This window comes from Phalangium opilio, unplaced genomic scaffold (assembly GCF_054372755.1).
Source record: "Phalangium opilio isolate 3A_F unplaced genomic scaffold, DU_Popi_V2 ptg000002l_1, whole genome shotgun sequence".
Classification (NCBI taxonomy): domain Eukaryota; kingdom Metazoa; phylum Arthropoda; class Arachnida; order Opiliones; family Phalangiidae; genus Phalangium; species Phalangium opilio.
Genome location: NW_028324144.1, coordinates 7,808,152 through 7,831,378, shown reverse-complemented (window position 1 = coordinate 7,831,378; position 23,227 = coordinate 7,808,152). Strand labels below are relative to the sequence as shown.

At 37.9% G+C, this 23,227-nt stretch overlaps 1 protein-coding gene and 1 long non-coding RNA gene across 2 annotated transcripts; one reads left to right on the top strand and one right to left on the bottom strand.

The window, feature by feature from the left end:
• The first annotated feature begins 4,606 nt into the window (after positions 1–4,606).
• Positions 4,607–23,227, top strand: LOC149718589 (ATP-binding cassette sub-family C member 1-like). Its single transcript, XM_089850465.1, has 21 exons — positions 4,607–4,769; positions 6,448–6,624; positions 6,731–6,844; positions 6,907–7,044; positions 7,113–7,250; positions 10,043–10,101; positions 10,176–10,478; positions 13,082–13,256; positions 13,317–13,571; positions 14,876–15,079; positions 16,538–16,684; positions 16,805–16,895; positions 17,272–17,642; positions 18,099–18,266; positions 18,588–18,763; positions 19,316–19,421; positions 19,533–20,057; positions 20,775–20,974; positions 21,115–21,241; positions 22,172–22,941; positions 23,011–23,227. Exons 1-21 carry the CDS (start codon positions 4,677–4,679, stop codon positions 23,120–23,122), a joined length of 4,449 nt encoding a protein of 1,482 aa, XP_089706591.1. The 5' UTR covers positions 4,607–4,676; the 3' UTR covers positions 23,123–23,227.
• On the bottom strand, positions 19,415–21,193 carry LOC149718590 (uncharacterized). Its single transcript, XR_016372036.1, has 6 exons — positions 21,051–21,193; positions 20,710–20,946; positions 20,311–20,498; positions 20,195–20,256; positions 20,005–20,081; positions 19,415–19,943 (listed from the first exon to the last, which is right to left on the bottom strand). It is a non-coding gene; the product is annotated as an uncharacterized LOC149718590 (long non-coding RNA).

Sequence of the window (23,227 nt, the reverse complement as noted above, 5' to 3'; positions counted from 1 at the left end):
GTGAATAACATCATTTGGGGATAAACAACACTTACGTCAATTAAAGGAAAGGGAAGTGCAATCTTGGTGCAATCGTTAAGTTGGGACGTGTCAAAAACTACTTTTTGGTGTAGCTGTGTTACTATATTTCTTAAGTAGTGATTGGGCAATGTCATGTGACTGTAAGAGTGGAACGACTTGGCAGATGGATTCTACGAAAATACCGATGCCCTTCCCAATGCACTGATAACTGTACAAAACTCACTCATGCCCAGTAGCGATATATTTGATAGAAGATAAGCTTGATACAGGCTTTGCCGCTACGATACGCATTGTACAACTTTTAAAACCATTTTGGTTGTTGTTTCACGAGCTAACTTACTGATTTAATTGTTCATATTTTAAAAACATTTTGCAGTTGTATTTAAAGGTTGGAAATTAAAAATAACACTGATGGGTTGTTTTTTGCACACGGATTTCACAACTGAAAGCTACAATAGCATCGATACCCTCTATTTTTATAATCAAATTTTTCATTCATCACAATGGAACAAAATAGCTTGGGCTCATTTGGTTATTTTGGAGGTAAGGTAAGGGATAAAAACCGGATATTATTTTTCGTTGAAATCAACGTGACAAGTTTCTTTGAGTAAGGTAGAAACGGAGAAATTATTCTTCATGTAATTGTGCAAACCGCCTAGCGAAACAGCCGAGAAATATCTAAAAATAAGCTCTGATCACAATAATAATGAAAGGTTGGACCTCTGACGCGTAGGGCAAAGTCTTCCCGCTAACACTTCCGCGACAACCATCATGTAGAGTTACAGTTATTTATTTTAAATACTAAACTTATAATCACACACCTAATTCCTTAAATTTTAATTCTAAACACGGTAAAGTTACTCGTACTAAAGCGGCAAGCCTGAGTGCCCGCTTACTTTCTAAACAATTTGGTCTTAAACTTTGATCATTTATTTTCAAATAACGAAAATTAAGCTCGATGCTTTTGTGGTTTTAAGAACAGTAGATAATAACGAAAAGCGAGTTGGATATACAGACAGATAATTTACATATAAGCTATAAGCAATCCTTTTACCAGAAGTCCATTAAATTAGGCTAGGAAATAACCAAAAGCGGGGGTTGGGAATTTCCTCTCTTGTGTAGTAATACTGAAGAAGGGCGACACATTCGCCACCTCGCGATAATTTTTCTCAGATTTCCGGTTTAGGTGCGACTCGTACGCCAAAATTTGCCCTATTGAGAGAGAAAGAACTATTGGCTGAAAATGAACAATGTATCTCTAAAGGTGACCAGAAAACGCCCCCTTCCACTGTAAAACCGAGCCCTCTTTAGCATAGAATCAGGAGAAGACATGGGGGTTGTGAATTTTGGTACAGTCAAGGTCATTCAGTTTTTTATGACTCTTCATAAACTTATTGAAAAAAAACCTATTTAACTACCGTGGCCCTTCCTTTTTTTATAAAGCAAACAATCTACCCTTTAGAGATCCAGCGTTCATGGGCGGAAGAAGTCACGCCCCGCTCACGTCAAGAAAGACGTCCTAGAGAGGAGCTCCAGATCTCTAACAGTTGTAGGAATAATTTCTTCTTACCCCAGCAGAGACGTACGCTATACCAGCTATTGTAATTGTTTACTTCCTTGGCTAATTTAATGGACTTCTGCTTTTACTAACAACATCAATTTATTAACGTTTGGAAATGGTGGGATAAAAACGTTGTAAGCGAGAAGCGTAGAATTAGAATCGTTTATTCTAAAAAGTTGAAAACATATAGGTACTGCTTCGGAAACGGATAATTTAGAAAACCTTTCTGTAAATTAATAAATTCATTTTTGTAGTGTACTAAATTTTATTTAAGACCATTAGGAGCTAATGTGGGTAAGGAAGACCGCTTGGATCAGTCCAAAAAGGCTTATGACCAGAAGCTTAATTGTTTAATCCTCGACTGATTGAAATGGGGCCGCTATCTTGTCTTTGTTTATTCTAAACAGCCTTGACATTCTTTAATTCGCCGTCTTATGATAAGTTGGCCTTACGCGTGTCTTCACTAAAGTTTAAATAAAGGCTCCAATTTATTTCAGATTAGCCTATCTTGAGAAGGATAAATTTTAAGTCGAATTTCAACACCGCAAAATAATTTTTAGTCACATCATATATAAATACGACGGGCCATTAGTTTGACCTGGTGTGTCGAAGAAGAAGATGATGATGATGTTTCGTTCATTATTTTTAAGAATTACTTCGCAGAACCACCTCTAGGTGATGTTGGCTCCTAGCTGTATCGTCTATAAATTTTATATCAACGGGAATCAAACCTGAGACACGCAGACAGCCAGCCTGAAACTCTACTGACTCCTCTGCATTTCTCGTTTCTTTAGGGCTGAAGAGATAGTAAGGCAGTTTCTAACCCTTGTTTATTTTACAAGCCCCGCTCTAGTAGAGAACGAAAGGATATGGGAATGGTCCGAGCTACACTCCGAGAGAGAGAGTGAGTGAGTGAGAGGAATAGGATATTAGAGCGGGCGAGGGTTCTAGACGCACTTTGCCCCATAGATCTATTGGTTCCTTTTTAGCTACAAGGTATCAATGGGACTTATAGTTTTACCGCAGACCACCTAACCCATGGACAGGCAAAGCCATGTTAAACCCGCGTTTACAAATGGCAATGCGCAGCACGCGCCCTCACGCGTCTACCGACTGCAATTTATCGCCAAATATCCGTAAAGAAAAATTCGTCTGTAATGGTTTGGGATATTTTTTAGCCAAGGCTTAATGTTAAACAGACTTTATAAACAACACCAGAGTGATATAACTTGATAGATCGTTTAAGAATCTTTAATGAGAGAGAGAGGCTAAAATAAATATATAATGAAATTCAACTCACTTTTATAGTTTAGTCAGATTTTATTCCCATATCGGTGACTGGAGACCTTTACTCCTCAAAAAACAAAATGGCGCAAATTTTACTAGTGTCAGGCGTTGCTCTGAGCAAGGATGATAGGGGGTGGATACGAATTCTGAGAGAAATACGCGCCGTTACTTCGGACGCGATTGGGTCTGGTGGGACGCTAAAAATGGGGGAGGAATACTCGGGACGAAAGGCAGGTGAGCTACCTCAGAACTTGACCCTATTTAGCGCCATCGTGTTGGCCTAATTTTGCATATTGCCAAAGTTATTTTAAACCTTTTCCTCATAAATAAAATTTGCAATTGATACACTAAATTTTATATAATCTTAATATTTAATAATTATTGCTTCGAAATTGTTCCAAAAATAATAGTGTAGGTAGATGACGCTGCAATAGGGAAACGCCGGTAGGGATTTATTTGAACGCGCTGGGCGTCACCTAGAGTTGTTAATTCCTATTTCAAGGACGATTGAAAAGATTAGTCATTTGATGAAAAATATGGAATTTAACTACTAACGCATTGTGATGAAACAAAACATGATTTTACTATGTTTGAAAAAACTTACATTGATTACCTTTTCTTCTTTCTCGCATAAAAATGATCATTTTACACCGTAGTTAGAAGTTAAAAACATTATTTAATGAAATATTTGATCTTATAAACCTTTCAATCCCCTTGAAAGCGGAACAAAGTACTCTATCAGACGCGTTTAGCGCCGTCAAAGAAATTCCTACCGGCGTTTCCCTATTGCAGCGTCATCTATGAGCACTATTATTTTAGCAACAATTTCGAAACAATAATTATTAAATATTAACTCTATATAAAATTTAATGTTTCAATTGCAAATTTTATTTATGAGAAAAAGGTTTAAAATAACTTTGGCAATATACATGCTAAATTAGGCCTACACGATGGCGCTAAATAGGGTCTAGTTCTGAGGTAGCTCACCTGCCTTTCGTCCCGAGTATTCCTCCCCCACTTTTAGCGTCCCACCAGACCCAATCGCGTCCGAAGTTACGGCGCGTATTTCTCTCAGAATTCGTATCCACCCCCTATCATCCTTGCTCTGAGCAAACCTAGCTCCCTCTTCAGTTGCTTGTCCATGGGTTAAGTGGTCGGAGATTTTACCCGAGTAGTAGTGGTGGTAGTAGTAGTAGTAATTAAATAATTCACGTTGCCAAGCGGCCATGGAAAATAATTCCCCCTGACCGGTATATTAAGGGATATTTCACTAGAACTATTTATTATAGTAGGGATAGCAGGAGTACGTAAACGATGTGGCTGAAATATGGGCTAGACCATCTTGTTATGTTTAAGTTTGCGTGCTCAAGTGCGATTCAGTACAGGAACTTAAACTAAATGTAAAATTGTTTACGTTAAAGAGTTTTTAGTGAAAGTTTGACGTAGACGCTAGATAACATCTCACCGAGTAGTGTGATAAACAAAATCTTTAGTTTTGTCTATCTTCTAATGGATTCATTTATGCTGGATGACTTTTGTGAATCTCCATTTTGGGTATGTTACTTGTTTTTTATTTACTTTTCGAGGAATAATGTTCAAAAGTTTTGTTTAATTAGTAAGTGTGAAACGTTTCTCCTCGTTGTTATATAAAACGTATAGGTAAAACTACCGCGTTGCAGCGGTCCGTTAAAATGTATGGTCTAAGGGTTAATAATTAAGATTGCAGAGGGAGGAACGTTATCAGTGGGTGTATAGTTTAAAGAAATAGACTTGTGAAGAACTATGATATTTAGTTATAAGTTATGTAATGTTATTCAAAAAAGACAATATTCATCATCAAATGTTGTACATTTACAAGCATACATGGTGCACCTCATGGGACGGATTAATAATTATAGAAGTAATTAAGAATTGGGTTGCTGGTACCCTTGTTACCTCTCCGATTGGTGATGACGTCACGGAGAGATATTACACTGGACGTGTCTGTTGTGTGTGTGTATCTGTCACCGCGTTTGCAAATCGGGTCAAACGTGTTCGAAGAAAGCAATTTTTGGCTTCTACTCCCATCGTTAGGATTAAGAAGTACGCGGCGCAATATCAGGTTTTGTTATCATTTATTGTGAATCAATCGCCTTATATGCCCTAAATTTCCAAATATTGTTAAAGAGGCACACGCATGAATTCAAAAGTCAACAATAGCCATGTTTAAAATTATTTTAGATATAAAGGTTCTTAAAACGATTTAACTAGAATTAAGGTAAATTAATGACGATTAAAATAATTAATATCAATTATATTTATTTAATTATTTAAGAAAAACCTCTTAATTGCGTCTCGACTCGGAGAGGTTGATTTTGGTTTCCCAACTTGTTACCAATCTTGGCTTTTGGTATTCTAAACAGCCTTGATATACCTTAATTCACCGTTATAGGATAAGTTGGCCTATCGTTTCTTCACTCAATTTTTAAAGGCTCAAATTAATTTCAGATTACGTTATCTTGAGAAGGAGACATTTTTATACAAATTCTACTTTTTTGGAAATACATAACGATGGCATATCATCACAAGATTGTAACATAGTCTTTCCTACTGACACTAAGGACAATCTTTTGTCGAGAAAATGAACAGGAAAATCTTTTGTCGAGAAAATGTACAGTTTATAAAAACGTACGACAAATTTTAATTTCGTTTTTCGGTTCTAATGTAGATGAATTTTTCTTCTGAAGTACACAAGTGTTTTGCGAGCGATGTCATTTAATGTAGGGTTTGACGGTTTTATGCTACCAACGTAAAGTTTTATTTCGAAACATAGTCACTTCTATGTTTTATGTTAGTTACACGCTCGAAAACACCACTGCCTTGTTAAATGAATTCTTCAAATTGATTTTAGCAAATATTTTATTATTATTCATTTTCAAATGGATTCATTTAATTTGGATGACTTTTGCGAATCTAAATTTTGGGTATGTTACGTGTTGTTGATTTACTTTACGAGGACTGATTTTGGCATTTGATAGCGTAAAAATATGTATCAAAATTAACAAGTAGGGAAACCAAAATAAACCTCTCCAAGTCGAGACGCAATTATGAGGTTTTTTCTTAAATGATTAAATATACTTGATATAAATTATTTTAATCGTCATTAGTTTAGCTTAAATATAGTTAAATCTTTTTAAGAAACTTTATATCTAAAATCATATTAAACATAGCTATTGTTGAAATTTGAATTCAAGCTCATGCCTCTATTAAACAATTTTTGGAAATTTAGGGTATATAAGGCCATTGATTCTCTATAAATGATAAGAAAACTCGCAATTGCGTGAACCTTTGGTGGAAGCCCAGCCATCTCGTAACTCTAGCCGATCGCCACGTACATGTACATGTACATCTAAACCCTAATGATAATAATGGAGTAGAAGCCAATATTGCTTTTGCTCCGATTTGCCAACTGCAAACGCGATCACAGACACAGACACACAAAGTCACGTCCAGTGTAATACCTCTCCGTGACGTCACTCGGAGAGGTAAAAAGTTTTCGTTAGCGTCTAATTATGGAGTGTGTACGTTATTCTAAACAGGACGCCAATTTGACATGGTACTCGGATAATCCGGACTTCACTCCTTGTTTTCAAAAGACCATCTTGGTGTGGGTGCCATGCGCGATACTCTGGTTGTTCCTCCCATTAGAAATCGCGCTGATCGCCAAGTCGGAATGGCGAAGCTTTCGTTGTTCTCATCTATCCATTACGAAAAGTGTAAGTCCTTTTACACCAACGTGTACGGAGCATCATTGCTCAAGCAATACGCTGCGCGATCTTGCCACTGCAATACCTAAAAAGCACTTTTGTTTTCTGTTTTCAGATCTTGATTTTGTTACTGGCCGCAATTAGCGTCTTAAAGTTTGGTAAACAAATATACCACGGAGATTTTCAAGTCGTTGACAATTTGGCGGTCGTCCTTCAATTTGGAACTTATGTAAGACAATTTAAAAAAAAACATGACGTTTTGATGAATTATATTGAACTCACCGGTTGCAGATCTTGGCGTTATTCCTCATTATTTACGGCAGAGGGGGTGGCACGGTGTTGTCCGGAATCCTGACAAAGTTTTGGTTCCTCTTAACACTAACGCAAACTATCACACTGAGATCCAACATCATGAAATACTATTTACAAGTAAGCGAAGGTTTTCTTTTACATTTTATTATAATTATACGCTAAAATAAAAACGTGAAATATTTCAGAACGACAAATATGACAATTTCGGGCTGGTAATTGAGTCCGTAATTTACCCTTTAGTAGTAGTTACCCTCGTTTTACACACACTAAGTGACACCTCTCCGCACTACAAAAAGGATACGTACGCAATCGAAGTCATAATGGTAATAATTCATACATAAATATATTAAGTAGTTCATATATTGGGTGGATCATAAAGTTTAAATTATTAAGTACAAATAGATCATCATAACCTATTCTAGTACTATTAGGGATGGAACGACAATACCTAAACTGACCCTAATAGTACGCGGATCAAATAACCCAACCTAACCTAACCTCATCTAAGACATTTTATACAAGTAACCAAGTTTAAACAGAAGCCGATTAGTCTTTACTCATGAAGTGCGTAACATGTGCCTTGGCGAGCTACATGATATTTTCTAAGCTCCTACGAAAGAACCTCCCCTTACGCGGAGGAAAATAATTCGGTAACGCGGTTCCTTCCGCCTTAACAACCGATTTACCAGGTACATAAATTCGGGAACTACTATAAAGACTGAGTAGGGTGTCTAAAACATTCTTAATATAAAACTATTCACAATACCAAAAATTATTGTGGAGTTAAGCTCGAAGATCTTATCAATCTGGGTAGCTTTTGCTTGGACTATTTCAGACGCCGTGTGTCTGTTTTTTAAGCTGTTTGCCCATAGCAACAGCTTTATACGGCGACCCCTGGAAGCAGGCTGGCTTGCTGGCAGGCAAGCAGGCAGTCAGGCAGGCTGGCTGTTTCGCGTTCGCGTTCATTTTCGTAAATTTAAATTACGCGGCAGAGCTTGCCGGAATTTCATTATCCACCGCACTAGCGACATCTAGACTAAATTCGATCATATTTTCGACGAGAAAATGCGGTCTCTCGGAGGTATCGGGTTTCGAACTGAGGTCTACGGTGTGGGATGCGGAGACTCAACGTCTGAGCCACTACGATTGATGTTAAGCTATCGATATTTTTCATATACTTTTCCACGCCTTGCTTATTGGTATCCCTAATTTGGGGTTTTGTTAAAGACAATATCACACTGCAAACAGCGTTAATATGCCTTGGGGCATATCTTGTTTTTTCGAGGAATTATTTCTGTTCTCGCGGCTGCGGCTTGCCCGGCGGCAAGGGATGAGCCGCTCAGGCTCAGCCACTGATACCTAGCCAAGGCTTAGTGTAGTTTTCGAGTCTAATTATGTTCGCAAACCTATTTTCCTGTTTAAGTTTAAAAAAACTTGTAATATTTTGTTGAAGACTTATTAAATGACTCGAAAATGTTCGAAACTTGAGGTAGAGGCTTATGATTGGTTAAAAGCTTTTTTGTTCGTCTCAGGGGCGCCGATCATGTGGGGGCAGTGGGGGCCCGAGCCCCCACGGGAAAAATCAGAGGGGGCTGAGCCCCCTCTGGGAAGCCTCGTTTAATTTGGGTGACACTGTGAGTTCGCCGAGATTGGTCCCCCACGCTCCCTTTTTTGACAGTATAAGGAAAATAATAATGGCCTTTTCTTGTTGAAATAATCGAGTTATTTTAGTCTAATTCACTGTTTACGATTCCTAATAAACATTTTCTACTTATTATGGAAGTAGCAAGATTATATTCAGAACGTAGGTGCTCAATGTTTTCAGGCAACTCAAATCAACGCGTTCAAATTTAAATTGAAGGCAACAAAAATTTTCGGTCGTGTCAAAATTTTAAACCAATCAATCCACGGATATTTCCGCTGAAAATATTTCTGTGAATCATATAACGGAATTCTGGAGGGCGTGTCTTTAAATATTAACGCGACAAAATAATAATATAATAATAATATTTGTTGAAAATATTTTAACGCGATGAATTTTTTTGTCGCGTTGAATTTCACTTTTAAAGCGTTAAGATCGGGCCTTTTCTTATAGTTATGCGCCAAGTTTATCAAAATTGAGCACTTTCATCGAGATCAAAATAGACAGCGAAAATTGCGGAGCTCGCTTCGCTCGCTCTGGATTTTTAATCCATACTATTTTCATTAGGTTTTTCTTTTGAAAGTAAAATCCGACTTTTTTTTGAGAATTTTCTACATACTTTAAGCAAAAATAGGATTACCTATGATAATTTTAGTACTATATTTAGTATAAAAACACAATTTTTCTCCTATAAAATCATAATTCATATTGAATTAAAAATTTTGGCTGAGCTTCCTGGTGTTGCCTCGGGCCCCAGCCCCCCCTGGGAAAAATAGTGATCGGCGCCCCTGGTTCGTCTGCTTAGTTTTACCTTCGGGAATGTCATAAAATCCATGGCCAAAGCTATGGAAAAGTTGGACTGACGTACTTTATGTGCAAAGCATACTCTGCTTTTGGTTAAACCAGACTGAGGGAAGTTCAAATAACCAAACTTACACCATCCTAAACGACCATCGGTTTTCATTTCTCAGTTGTACATATTGCTCTTTTGGAAACTGCTGTAACGGTGCACCGCGTTTAGGAGAACCGCTGCAGGAACTGCCGTAACGGGTAAACTGCGTTTTTCGGGAAACCTCTATTTAGGGAACCACGGTTTTGTGATCCGCTCATACGGGAACCGCCTATATGAGGGCCTCCCTACGTAATTTAAGTTCGACACTGGCTGCTAGGAGGACTAGTGGTTGTACACTTATCTCTTGAGGTTCTCAAACATGGATATGTATATATAATAACGTATTAATTAGGGATATAAGGCAAACATATATCCGGGCGTCTTCGGAACTGTTATATCATTGTATAGTAGCAACGCAAGGTCAGGCGCGCGCCTCAAGGTTAAACTTGCAGCGAGATTGTTTGCGAAGTAAAATTCGTCATACATAATAAATTAGCTCTTCCCTCAAAATCCACCTAGATACGACGAGAAAATGCTTACACAATCATTCTTATTATGTTTTATGATTATTCTAAAACAAGAAATCAGGGGAAGATGATGCATCGTTTTGTTCACGCGTGGTTCATTCATGGCTTACCAGGTAAATCTCTTCACGTTCTTGTGTTCTTATAAATCATTATAAATAAAGTTCAATGTTTTTTGAACGAATTTTAGAACCTTGTGGAAAGGCTGGAAGAAAAACCTGGAGCCATCGGATGTGTACGACTTGAATGAATCGGAGCGAGCCCTGACTGTTTCGCGCCTTTTCGAAAAACACTGGAAGCTCGAAGCTGAGACCAAAAATTATGGCGATGTAATAGAAATGAAAAGATTTTCGAAAGAACGAAACAGAACCACATATCCAAACAAAGCCATCGGATGGACCTTGTTAAGAACAATCGGGCCTTGCTTGATTGCTGGTGTGGTCTTTCAATTTCTGTCCGACGTAGTGTCTGTTGGTCCCGCCCTTTTGACAGGGTAAAGAATTTCAATTTTTCACTTATACAACAAACGTCATAACATCGTAAGTGATTACTAATGGGAAATCAAGGGAATAAGCTTAAATTCATATAAAAATAACGAGATTGTAGATGATATTCACTTCAAGCGAGAAATTAAGTTCCTTTGTTGCTCTTAATTGGTTGGTTGATCTTACTGAAGCATAGAGAAAGGTACAATCACATGAGCAATTAATAAAAAAAATGTCTTAGTGGACAAAGACTAGAAAAAGTTAAAGACACGAGAACAAAATGGAATGACTGAAGTGGCAGATATTTTAAAAAATTTCAGTATAGAGACATGATTAAAAATATGAATTATTTTGAAAAATTGCTTAACTTTTTTTTACCAAAATTCCATTTTTATCGACAATTTAATATCACTTATAAAAAGAACAATAAAATTTTATTATTGGGAAAATTAAAAAGTTGCGGTTTAAGTAATTTGGGCATCATCTTGAAGAATTCTGCTCCGGCTAGATTTATACTTGCGGTTTGTTTTAACCACATATTAAGGACCCGGATTTTAGTTCAGTGCAATTTTTTCAAAACAGTAAACATCATACGAAAAGCGTTACATCCTTACAAAAATGTTCTTAAGAGTTCTAAAGGAATTTCTTTGGAACCCTACGGAGCCCTTGGGATCATTTTCTAAAGAAACAATTCCCAAAGACTTTCTTTGGAATTTCCTAAAGAAGTCTTGAGACAAATGTCCAAAGAATGTCTTGAGATTATTGTCCAAAGAAATTCTTTAGGAATTCTAGAGATAAATTTCCAAAGAAGGTATAAGGTTTTTTTTCCTAAGAGACTCTTTAGGAATTCTAGAGATTAATTTCCAAAGAAGGTATAACGAATATTTTCCAAAGAAATTCTTTAGGAATTCTAGAGGTAAATTTCCAAAGAAATTCTTTAAGAATTCTAGAGGTAAATTTCCAAAGAACGTCCTTATGGCTTTACATATGATTATCTCAAAATATTTTTACCCAAATTGTTTAGCTAAAGTTTTCCTGCATAGACATTGACTTGATGGCTAAAAAATTAAAAACGTTTCACGAAGGCTTGTCCCGTAGCTTAGGCTCAGCAAGTGCTGAAATGGTTCATCATATTTACCCATTTTTGTATTTTTGCCTTTAATAATCCGTGAGGTGTTTATGCAAAGGTTAAATTAAATTAAAAGTTAGATACTTGTAATTAAAATTGTGATGTTTAGATTTACAGGGAGTATAAACTGGCAGTCGAAACTTTCGCTTTTGAAAAGTAAAATTAACCTAAAACTAATTCTTTTGTGACATGTTTTATCTTTATTTCGAGCGTAATTAGAGTCCCAAATAAATATTTTTTTTTAAATATTGCAGATAAAATTAGGATAAATGCGTTTCTGGTACTCAAAAAACTCTCAGTGAAAATATATTATTAAACTTAACAACAACTTCTTTATCTACTGCTTGGCCATTGTAGCCTCCAAAACCCACTTAGTACCCTATACATATACACAATGTTAAAACTTTCTGCCGTTTTCGGATGTTTTTTTAGGTCGATTAAATGTCTGACTTTATAATCAGTTTCGCACTGCATGCGAGAACTGCCCGCACTATAAGGTGTGTTGTTCAGCATATAAGAACTGCACTCTCTGCATTGGGATATGGTTCTGCATGAGAGAACTATCCTCGTTTCTAGAGGCCTAAATTAATTTACCCCATAATTTTCCCTATATTTCCCAAGATAATTTCAAAGTTAATCCTAAGATATTCCCAAGAAACTCCCTTAGCTATTTCCCAAGGAAATTCCTCAGATATTTCCGAAACAAATTCCAAAGATATTTCCCAAGAAAATTCCGAAGTTATTTCCCAAGAAAATTCCAAAGTTATTTCCCAAGAAAATTCCAAAGTTATTTCCCAAGAAAATTCCAAAGATATTTCCCAAGAAAATTCCAAAGATAATTCCCCAAGAAAATTCCAAAGATATTTCCCTGGAAAATTCCAAAGTTATTTCCCAAGGAAATTCCAAAGTTATTTCCCAAGGAATTTCCAAAGATATTTCCAAAGGAATTTCCAAAGATATTTCCAAAGCATTTTCCAAAGAAAAAGAGGTCAATATTACCCAATTTCGAAAAGAACCCCTTAAGGATTTCTAAAGAAATTTCCCAAAGGAATTTTCTAAAGAGTTCTAAAGAAGATTTTTGTTAGGGAATCAGAGGTATATAATACTTCTCTTCGAGAGAGGTGCACCAAAAAGTGGGACAGTTATAACATGATTCTTCAGAACATTTGAAGCAAGGTTACAAAACCGAATCACATAAGCGATAAATAGTTCTCTCATCATTCATCTATTAGGCAAGCATGTGCATTTTTGGGTCTCACCACATGGTTTTCACTTAGAGCGTGAATTTGTTCCTTTATTGTTGTCAGTTGGTTCTTTGCTCATATTGTAAAGGTCCAATCACATAAGTAATGATATTTTCGGTATCTGTGGGTCAGCTGTTTGAATATTTTCATTCCTCTGAATATTCTTTAAAACTAATTCCAACAGAGATTGAGACTGCAATGAACTATGTAAAACTTACATACCCACTTTTGTTTTCAGTTCCATTATTGATTACTCAACGAGCGAAGATCCTTTATGGAAGGGGATTTTCTACGCTTGCCTTTACGGTTTGGCCGGTCTCGCTCAATCTTTATTGCAAGAAGGCAGCGCCATTTTCCACACCAAACTTGGACTGAGACTCAAATCTGCCACCATGCATGTTCTCTACAAAAAAGTAAGTTACTGTTATCATGATAGTGGAATGCTAGTTCATTAATGAGATTCGTCGAAGCAGACATTTCGCTTGACGAGCAGCGATCGACTTGATCTGACAATGGGCGAAATACTGAACACGATGTACGTCGACACGAACAGATTCCAAATTCTGTCGCCTCAGCTGAGTCTCTTGTGGTCTGTCCCGGTACAAACAGTACTGTGCTTTGTCTTCATGTATCAAGAATTAGGTTATTCCGCTTTTGCTGGCATCGTACCTATCGTCGTTCTTCTACCACTGAACTATCTCAGCACGAAGAAATACAAAGAATTGCAGGTAAATGTTATCCAACTTAAACGCCCATGAGACCGTAATCGGAACCAAAGCATAAATGAATAACAATCCCCATTAGATTTCATCAATGAAATGTAAATAAAATATTTCAAAAAGTTGACATTCGAAAAAATTTAGGAGGGGTAAAAGCAACGATAGAACGCATTCTTCCCTCTCTTGTATGCGTATACTCGTGCCTGGTCCAAAGTTATTTATAACACCGCATTACCGCCTATTACATTCAGAACCAGAAAAAAACCCAAAATGCCTCAAAATATTACAGAGCAATTTACGAGCACTCGAAAAAACAAACTCCTCAAATTGGCTCGTACTTTATCCTTTCCAGGTCGTTGTCTCACTTCCTAAATTAGAGAAAGAAAGATAGCCAGGGATGGGCTCATATCGTACCGTACTTAATTAATAGGCGTACAGAAAATGTCTGTGAATAGCCCCTCGATGCGCAGCCTTTAACTATGCTAAAACGATTACCCGTAACATAGGCCTACCCCAAAATCTGAGTGAAGAGCCCCTCGGTGCCCTACCCTAAAAATTATTACCCGTAATCCTTACTTAAATAAATTTTTGCTTTTAAAATTTCCCTCGATTTCTTTGAATGTAGAAATAGTGGTGCTGGATTGAAAGCGTGAAATCCTTACTGTCGACGGGTGACAGAAATTTAAAGGGAGTAAGAAGCTTCCATTTAAATAAGGCAATCGCGTCTTGCGCTTTAAGTACATCGGGGAAACGTAAAGCAGTATTGGTTCGTCCATGCGTATAGAAACAAATCACAAAAAAATGTAATGCAATGCTTAAACTTGATATTATAATCCCCTTCATTTTAAAATACACGAACGAAAAATATCACCTCAATTTAATCCTCTCCCATTCACTCTCCTTTCAATGACGAACGAAAACTTTTATACTACCAATGGCGGTAACTGCGGCACACTTTCAACAGGGCAGGTCAAACTAATACCTAAATCGAAGATGTACATCATACGTTGTGGGTAAAAACTGGGTTTGTAAAGCCATCGAGGAATAAAAATGGAGCTGGATTGTGGCTTGAACTTGTATAATTCTACTTAGCGAGTATAAACACCAACAGTGGGAGAAACAAAAGTACTAAGTTCAATCAGTGTATCAAGCAAGCGCGGATGGTATAACTGTAGTGGGCTTTGATTCTAGGACCTATAATCAAGAAGATAAGAACATACGCTGCAAGATTTCTTGTAAATACCTACAATTACTACAATATAACGACCGGCGGAGTTTCCGTGAATGAATTGTTTAATTATCTCGTTTATTAGGTTGAGCTGATGAAGCTGAAGGACAGGAGAATGAAAATGATGAGCGAAATCTTGAATGGAATCCGCGTCTTGAAGTTGTACGCCTGGGAGAGATCATTCCAGAGAGTCGTTCTTGAAATCAGGAAGAGAGAAATTGTACTCATGAAGAAACAAGGCCTCTTCCAAGGAATAAACATATTTATATCTATTATCATACCGATTTTGGTACAAGAATTTTATTATTATTATGCTACAAATTATTTAAATAACTATAACGTTTGTCCGGGTGTCCGCTATGCTTGCACTATTTGGGCTTGTGGGATAACGTTGTCTAGCGGAACAGGAAAATATGGTCTCGCTGAATTGGTCTCACCGATTTGATCTCGAGACAAAGTGTCCCGCGACCCATTTGCCCCGAGACCCATTTGCCCCGAGACCCAATTTGTCCCAAGACGAAATCGGCGAGACCATAACGGCGAGACCAAAAAAAGACCGTTTTCTAGGCAAGAACTGGTGCCCTCCCTTGACATTGTCACAATACAGTGGAGATCCCACTTGCCCTATCTGTCATGTCGCGATTGAATTAAGACGTAGCTCATATTCTTCAAGTATGCCCGGAGTTTGAAACGAGAAAGGAGAAATATACCACTAACTTGGCTTTTTTATGTACCCCTATGACGCAACCCAAATTTCGACAACAAAAAGAATACTTAATCACTGGAATTGAATCCTTAATGTTGTTTGTCTATGTTCTCGCACTAATTACGCTGTTCATTGTTCAGCCATCGTTGTAAATATCATTATGTAAAAATTTTAGAATTATGTCTTGTATTATTTAATTGTCAAAAATGTAATACACTCATGCTTGCGAGCCCTGTTATAAAAGAGATCTTTGTAAAGAAAGCTAATAAACCATTCATTCAATGGTATATTACACGGTACAATTATCGATGATGGGGGCACATAGAGGTGTAGAGATTTCAGTGATTGTTTTCCATTGGATCGAATGTCTTGTTCTATCGAATCCCATTGGACCGCATGCCGCAATTTGGGCGGTTTTTCAATCATGAATTTTGCTTTTATTTCAGTTTTTTTTCCAACTTGTTATTTTTCAAGTTTAGTATTCATTCCTATGATTTAATAATTTTTATTGTTGGAAATTGTCAAACCTAACCTAACCAAACCAAACCTAACCTAACCTACCCTTACCTTTAACTCAACGGCAACTCAAGAGAAACGCAATGATTTCATATGTGTAGACCCATCCCATTCAGTTGAAAGCTCTTCTATATAAATATTCCCATTCAGCAGAAAATCGCCCTTCTAGCAATAAATTGTCTTAAATCTGGCTACAATTGTACAATTCTGAATTGGGTCCAACGGGATTCTATCTAATGGGAGTATACCATTTCGGCTTCGTAGGTCTATATGATTATTTTCCAATTTTCTCAAAATGGCATATCTCTGAAATCTCTACGCTTTGGCCAGGCTCAAGAAAAGCAATAACGCCACATTTCAGCAAAGGAGAGCACGGATTGAAGTTGGTTTTTTTTTTTTTTTTTTTTTTTTTTGCTGGTGTTTGTAATCGCCTTTAGTTGAACTATTCATCTTCATGCCTTATACACTTTTTTTTACCACCATATTGATTTCAAGTTGCTTCAGATATTATTCCTAAATTTTCAGATTACTTCACCGTGTTTCGCCATGTACGTATTAATTGACGACGATAACGTTCTCACCTCGAGGAAAGCTTTCGTCTCCTTTCAGTTGGTGCGATTATTAGCCACGTCAATGCTTACCTTTCCGGATTTAATAAATAACCTAGTTTTGGTAAGAAGTGGGCCCCCTAAGGCCTAGTGAAGTGGTGCCCCCTAGGGTGTTGATCCAGCACTGTGTTGACCTTCCCTTTAGTTAAAACATGACGCAAATCCACTAAGAAATTCATTACAGACACACGTTTCGGTAAGAAGAATTGCAAACTTGCTGAGTCGTGGAGAAACCAAAAATTACGTTAAGGAGATGGCTAACGACGCCCAATATGGTATGTCAAATTAGGGGCTTGAAAAAACGAGATACGTGGCTTATTATTTCCGGCAGGCATTCCTACACAAGCGGTTGAATTTAAGCTCAAAATTAATTGTGGTTAAAAGGTTGAAACGCGAACTTGAGGAAGAGACAATTGAATGATCTTTTTCTGAACTTAACGCACCGGGGAATTGGTATAAACAGAAAATATCCTCCTATCAGGTTTATTCCCATAGTAGCTTTATACCGCGGGTCAGTAGGAATTCAGGCTTATCTTACTAGTAAAATATGCCAATCAGTATGTCGTTCTCAAAGAGGAAAGCTTGTTTTTGATTGATTCTAGATATTTTGAGCAATTGGTCCACATCAATTTATTTCTCTGTAAATTTCAGAAATTGAGATTCAGAATGGAACGTTTAAATGGAACTTGGAAGAGCCGGAAGCAGCGTCTCTTCAGGATATCAATTTGAAAGTGTCCCGTGGTTCGTTGGTGGCCGTGGTGGGTCCGGTGGGTTGTGGCAAATCATCCCTCTTGTCCGCCCTGGTTTCCGAGATGCAGAAGGTGGAGGGGGATGTGAGAGTGGCGGGGACAGTGGGATACGTCACTCAACAACCCTGGATCCAGAACGCCTCACTCATGGAGAACATACACTTCGTCGACGACATGGACCAGGAAAGATACAATGACGTGATACGCGCATGCGCCCTACAACCGGACCTTGATCAGCTACCCGCTGACGACGAAACGGAGATCGGAGAAAGAGTATGTTCTGTCATAAGCATACAATTGTTTTTATGTGTCCATGATTGGGTCCCGCTATGTGAAAACAGAAAACTGTGTTTTAACACGACTCGCGCGGTGGTTTTCCACCCGCCACGGAACTGATATTTTACATAACAAAAAGGGGAATGGTGTTTTAAGCGAGCATGCTCTTGTAAAGACGAGTTAGGGCGAGAAATAAGCAAACACGTATATAAGGAGATTCAAATAGGGACGGGGGAATGTAACTATAACGGCACAGCCTGATATCTCTCTCACACGCACCTACCTCGGCGCACAGCCGAGGATCCAAACGTTGTTTCTCAGGAAGCTGTGGAAATAGACTGAAAAACATAATGAGCTGTACTCGAAAAACCTAGCATAGGGACGTTTCATTCATAGTTCCATATATGGCAACTTTCGTTAGTAATGCGTTCATTCAAAAATTTTACACGATAGGGTATCAACTTGAGTGGTGGTCAGAAGCAAAGGGTCAACGTGGCCAGGGCAATTTATCGTGATGACGATGTTTATCTCTTTGATGACCCTTTGGGGGCGGTCGACTCACATGTGGCCAAACATCTCTTCAACGAAGTAATCGGACCAAAGGGATTTCTTCGAAATAAAGTAATTAACGCTACTCTTAATATTTTCTATTAAAGTCCTAAGAGACCATTAATGAATGCTGGACATTAAATGCCTGTAGTAGTTGAATATGTCGGCCAAATCAGTTTCATCCGCCATCTCGTACATACATATTTATCTAAGCAGCATAGATTTTCATTTAAATCAGTGTAACTTCAATAGTAAAGGCTCTGATCTAAATATATTAATGCTATAACTAAATAGCTATCGCAAAGAAACCCTTTTGAGTATTTCGATTTTTATAGCTAATTCTGTTTGGTAGTTCCTTGCTCGTTCGACAAATAGCAATTCAATCTCTTACAGACGAGAGTTTTTGTGACGCACAATTTGAGCTTCATCCGAGAAGTGGACGAGATCTTCTTCATGAACAACGGACGAGTCATCGAGAGGGGAACCTATGACGAAATCATGAGTCGTCAGGGAATGGCCAAAGATTATTTTGCGCAACACATGAGTGACGAGAATAAAATAGAACCGGCGTGAGTAAATTTGGAGCTATATCTACACTTTTTATCGCTAGCTCGAAACAGAACCGCGAAAAAGCTTCAGGTCCTAGAAATTTACCATGAACTGTACGAAATAATAGACCGACTTTCTTTGTGGACAAACGCCATGAAATGTCTACTTTTTGTAGAGATATCCCTTATTTTAAAAGTTTTTGAATTGATTCTTTCAAGTTTGAACCATGGAGGCTGTATTATAAGAGGAGCGGTAAGCGCAAGGCTTCCAATATACAATTTGTCTCTCCCCCGTTTTGATCAGCTCGAGCGATTGGCTCGGAGTAGCCCAATGTCTTGACCATAAATTTTAAAATTGGAGATGTTTTACGGAACTTACGAGGTTACCGTTCCCTTTTCGGAATTTAGGCACTAATAAAAGTTACATAAGGCTACCGATAGGTTATGGGAGCACCAACAGAAATAGCACTCGTGAATACTGTAAAGACAGCGGTTTTTGCTCCTCTTATAATACAGACTCCATGGTTCAACACGCTTTGCTAATTTATGAATTTGGTAATGCAATTTTTGTAGTGCCTTAAATATCAAAGTTGAGAGATCTCATCTTGCATCTCAAGGAAACGTTTTGGCTGAAGATAAGGCAAAACTTGTGACTAAAGAGACGCTCAAAGAAGGAAACGTAAGCTCTTTTTAATATGCGAGGAGATTTTATGCTTTTCTTGGCTTCTTCAAAACTAAAACTCTCTATAGGCACATTTTTCCTCGTGATAATGTTAATGCGCATTTGCAGATATCCATATCACAATACAAACAATATTTTAAAGCCTGTGGTATAACGTGGTGTGTGATCTTCGAAGCAATAATCACCACTAGTGTAATCTTTAATTACGCATCAGTGTACTGGCTGTCTCTGTTGTGTGCGGACTCCAAGGAAGATTTTAAAGTGAACCCGGACTTAATGGCAACCCGAATAGCGGTCTTAGCTTTTATTGGTCTAAGCCAAGGCTTTTTGGCATTTCTGAACGTAGTCATCAACATCTTTCGTTGTCTACGAGCTTCAAATTGTCTACATGGGAAAATGCTCGACAGCGTATCTCGTTCTCCCATGTCTTTCTTTGACACGACTCCCGTTGGAAGGATACTCAATCGTTTCTCCCAAGATATCGACACCCTTGACCAGCAATTACCTTTCATAATAAATCTAACCAGTTATGGATTTGTTCTTTTAATTGTTTACCCTATAGGAATTTCAATATATTTACCATTATTCATTATTCCCTGCATTCTTGTCGTCGTTGGATACCTTTTACTTCAGGTAAGAACTCGGAATTTTGGCCTCCTATCATAAATAATTATTCAGTGTCATTCCCAATAGACCCAACCAACAAATCTTCTGAATTTTTATAACGGCTCAGAACTCGTTCTCGGGTTTTGAGGTAAGAAAGGGATTACCTGATTGGCTCGATTTTGCCATGCGCAGAACCGGTTTTACCCCAAGAGTCAGACTGTCGAGACTAGTCCAATCAGAAAAAAAGTAAATTAAGTTTTCGTCCTCAACGACAGGCAACCTTGTTAGTCACGTGATCCTATCCCTTAGACGGAGACGCGACCCTACTAACTTGTTTATTTGTCTGTTGGGTCTATTGTTAGTTGTGGTTAATTCTTATCGAACCACTTTTGGTCTTTAATAATTCGGGACTTGGTTGCACGTCAGAGCTCTTCAAATGCAACTATTGAAAATAAACATCGACGTATCCTAAAAAAACAGCCATTTTATATGATTTTTTTAGAAAGTTCTATTAAGCGACGTGAATGAGGCCTTTGTGCCACGGCTGTACTAACTGAGACTTAAACATCAAACACTTTCTCATGAAATTAAAATAACTACAAATCTTCGAAATACTGAATCTCTTAACGTGTTCTGGCACTAATACAATTTATTGTAAAAAAGTGTAGAAAGCGTGTACATTTTACCCGCCTTCAGCCATTCCTGGGAGATTTTCTTCTGAAGATTTTCTAATATATTTTGCAGCGTTTCTTGATGTCGAGCAATCGTCAATTCAAGCGTATAACAAGCATGAGGAATTCCTTCTTGTTTTCGCACGTGGGAGGATCAGTGGCTGGCAGCACTGTCATCAGGGCGAGTGACGCCGAAGAAAACTTCGAAGGGCACTTCCTCAAACTGATTGACGAATGCACTGCCGCTAATTACATGATGAACATGGCGCAAAGGTATTAAAAGCTAGTTTCAATCGCGTCTATCGTTTTCGGAGCAACAGGTTTTTCAGCATATAAACGAAATTTTTACCTGTGAATGGCATTCCAAGTCGCTATACATTTCTCCAATTCATTAAAATATTATTTCTTTCCAGATGGCTGACAGTGCGCTACAATGTCTTGGGCAATTGTTTGATGTTTTGCACGGCAATTTTCATCATTTTTAGCAAAGGGACTCTGTCAGCTCATTTTGTAGGATTGATCTTGGCTAATGTCGATCGGGTAAGCTTTACCAATGAAGATGAAGCGAATAAATCTAAAAATTTTCCACAAGCTAAAATCTCTGCTGGTTTTTCGTTTAACTCTTTATACTAGCCTGACAAAGAAACGTCGCTGAAGTGGCACGATACAAAAAGAACAAATAGTGAATTAACAAAGGGTATTTAATTTTAGGTTAGGTTAAGTATATCCAAGTCCGCTATTCTTGTATGTTTCAAAGAATGCGTATAGCAGTCGTTTCATGACGTCGCATAAGCAAGCCCTTTTTAGTGTATGAAACGCGCAACTATGCTGATGAATTGTTAGGCTTTAAAAATTAAAGCCCGAAGAACAGATTTAGGTCATTAATTATTTGTAAAATCGATAAGGCTACTTGGTAAACAAATTTTCTACGTCTTAGTTATTGAGAAATAGCTGGAATCTTTAAGTTTTGCAAAAGAACCTGCGGTTAATTGAGAAGCGATGTTTCTGTTCATATTTGATTTAAATCGGCATCAGTCAACTTTTGCGAGGAGCGCTTCTAAAATAGTAGACATAAATTATTAGATTTAAGACATATAAATTATTAGATTTAAGACATATAAATTATTAGATTTAAGACATATAAATTATTAGATTTAAGACATAAATTATTAGATTTAAGACATATAAATTATTAGATTTAAAACATCTTAATTAATACTGAATAGGACGAGGTCTTGTATCCATTCCCCGCGACCAGAAGCAGGACGGCTTAAAAGGGGTAGAATATTTAGGAGACGCCCTCCATTCATTCCTGATGAAAGCTATTATATTCATTAATCTAATTGGCTATTTAAAAATTAGCCCTGTATTTTGAAAAGAAATTGTGCAGGCTTTTCTGCCACGTGGAAAGATTATTAATTTTCTACAAGTTAAATACTTAAATACTAATTTAATATATTGATCTCACAGCTTCTACAGTCGACCAAAAACTTTATCGTTTCCGCTTCTGGTTTGGAATCAAATATAGTCTCTATAGAAAGAGTTGACGAATACTGCCGTTTAGAGTCCGAGGCTGAATGGGAAAAACCAGAATCACAACCCCCACCTGACTGGCCTCAACGAGGGCAAATTATATTCCACGACTACAGTACCAGACACCGAGAAGGATTGGATTTGGTCTTGAAAAACATAGATGTCAGCATCGAAGCTGGAGAAAAGGTGGGCGTGGTGGGGCGGACAGGCGCGGGAAAATCGTCGCTAACGTTGGCGCTCTTCCGTCTCATCGAAGGGGTGCGCGGTCAGATCGTCATAGACGGAGTGGAAGTGGAGGGATTGGGCTTGTCTGATTTGCGTTCTCGGCTGACCATCATCCCCCAAGAGCCCGTCCTCTTCTCGGGCACGCTCAGACTCAACCTAGATCCTTTTGGACAAAAAGATGATCAGCGACTGTGGGCCGCCCTGGAACACTCGCACCTGAAATCATTCGTTTCATCACTCGAGCAGGGACTAGATCACCCCGTGGCCGAAGGAGGTAACAACTTGAGTGTCGGACAACGTCAGTTGGTCTGCTTGGCTCGTGCCTTGTTGAGGAACACCAAGATCCTGATCTTGGACGAAGCGACGGCCTCGGTCGACATGGACACCGACGATCTCATTCAAAAGACCGTTAGGACGGAATTCGCCAACTCTACCATCATCACCATCGCGCACAGAATAAACACTATCTTGGACTACGACAAGTTAGTTTAACTACCTATAAAACCGATTAAAAATTATTGGCTAATTGGTCGTCATTTAACTCTTCATAGGGTGATGGTTCTCGATCAGGGCCGAATTACGGAATTCGACTCTCCACGTACTCTCTTGAAGAATGAGCAATCAATGTTTTACGATTTAGCCAAAGATGCCAATATACTCTAGATCACCATAGGAATCAACGTTTTAAAAATTACCAGTCTAACCCATAATCTAAATATTCTATATTATTTTTATTCGACACACAATAAAGTTGCTAATTGAAACGAA

Coding starts and splice junctions, on each gene's coding strand:
- LOC149718589 (XM_089850465.1), top strand. CDS start 4,677: ATGTTATTCAAAAAAGACAATATTCATCATCAAATGTTGTACATTTAC. Junction 17,643..18,098: donor AAACGGAGATCGGAGAAAGA/GTATGTTCTGTC, acceptor TTTACACGATAG/GGTATCAACTTGAGTGGTGG. Junction 18,267..18,587: donor AGGGATTTCTTCGAAATAAA/GTAATTAACGCT, acceptor AATCTCTTACAG/ACGAGAGTTTTTGTGACGCA.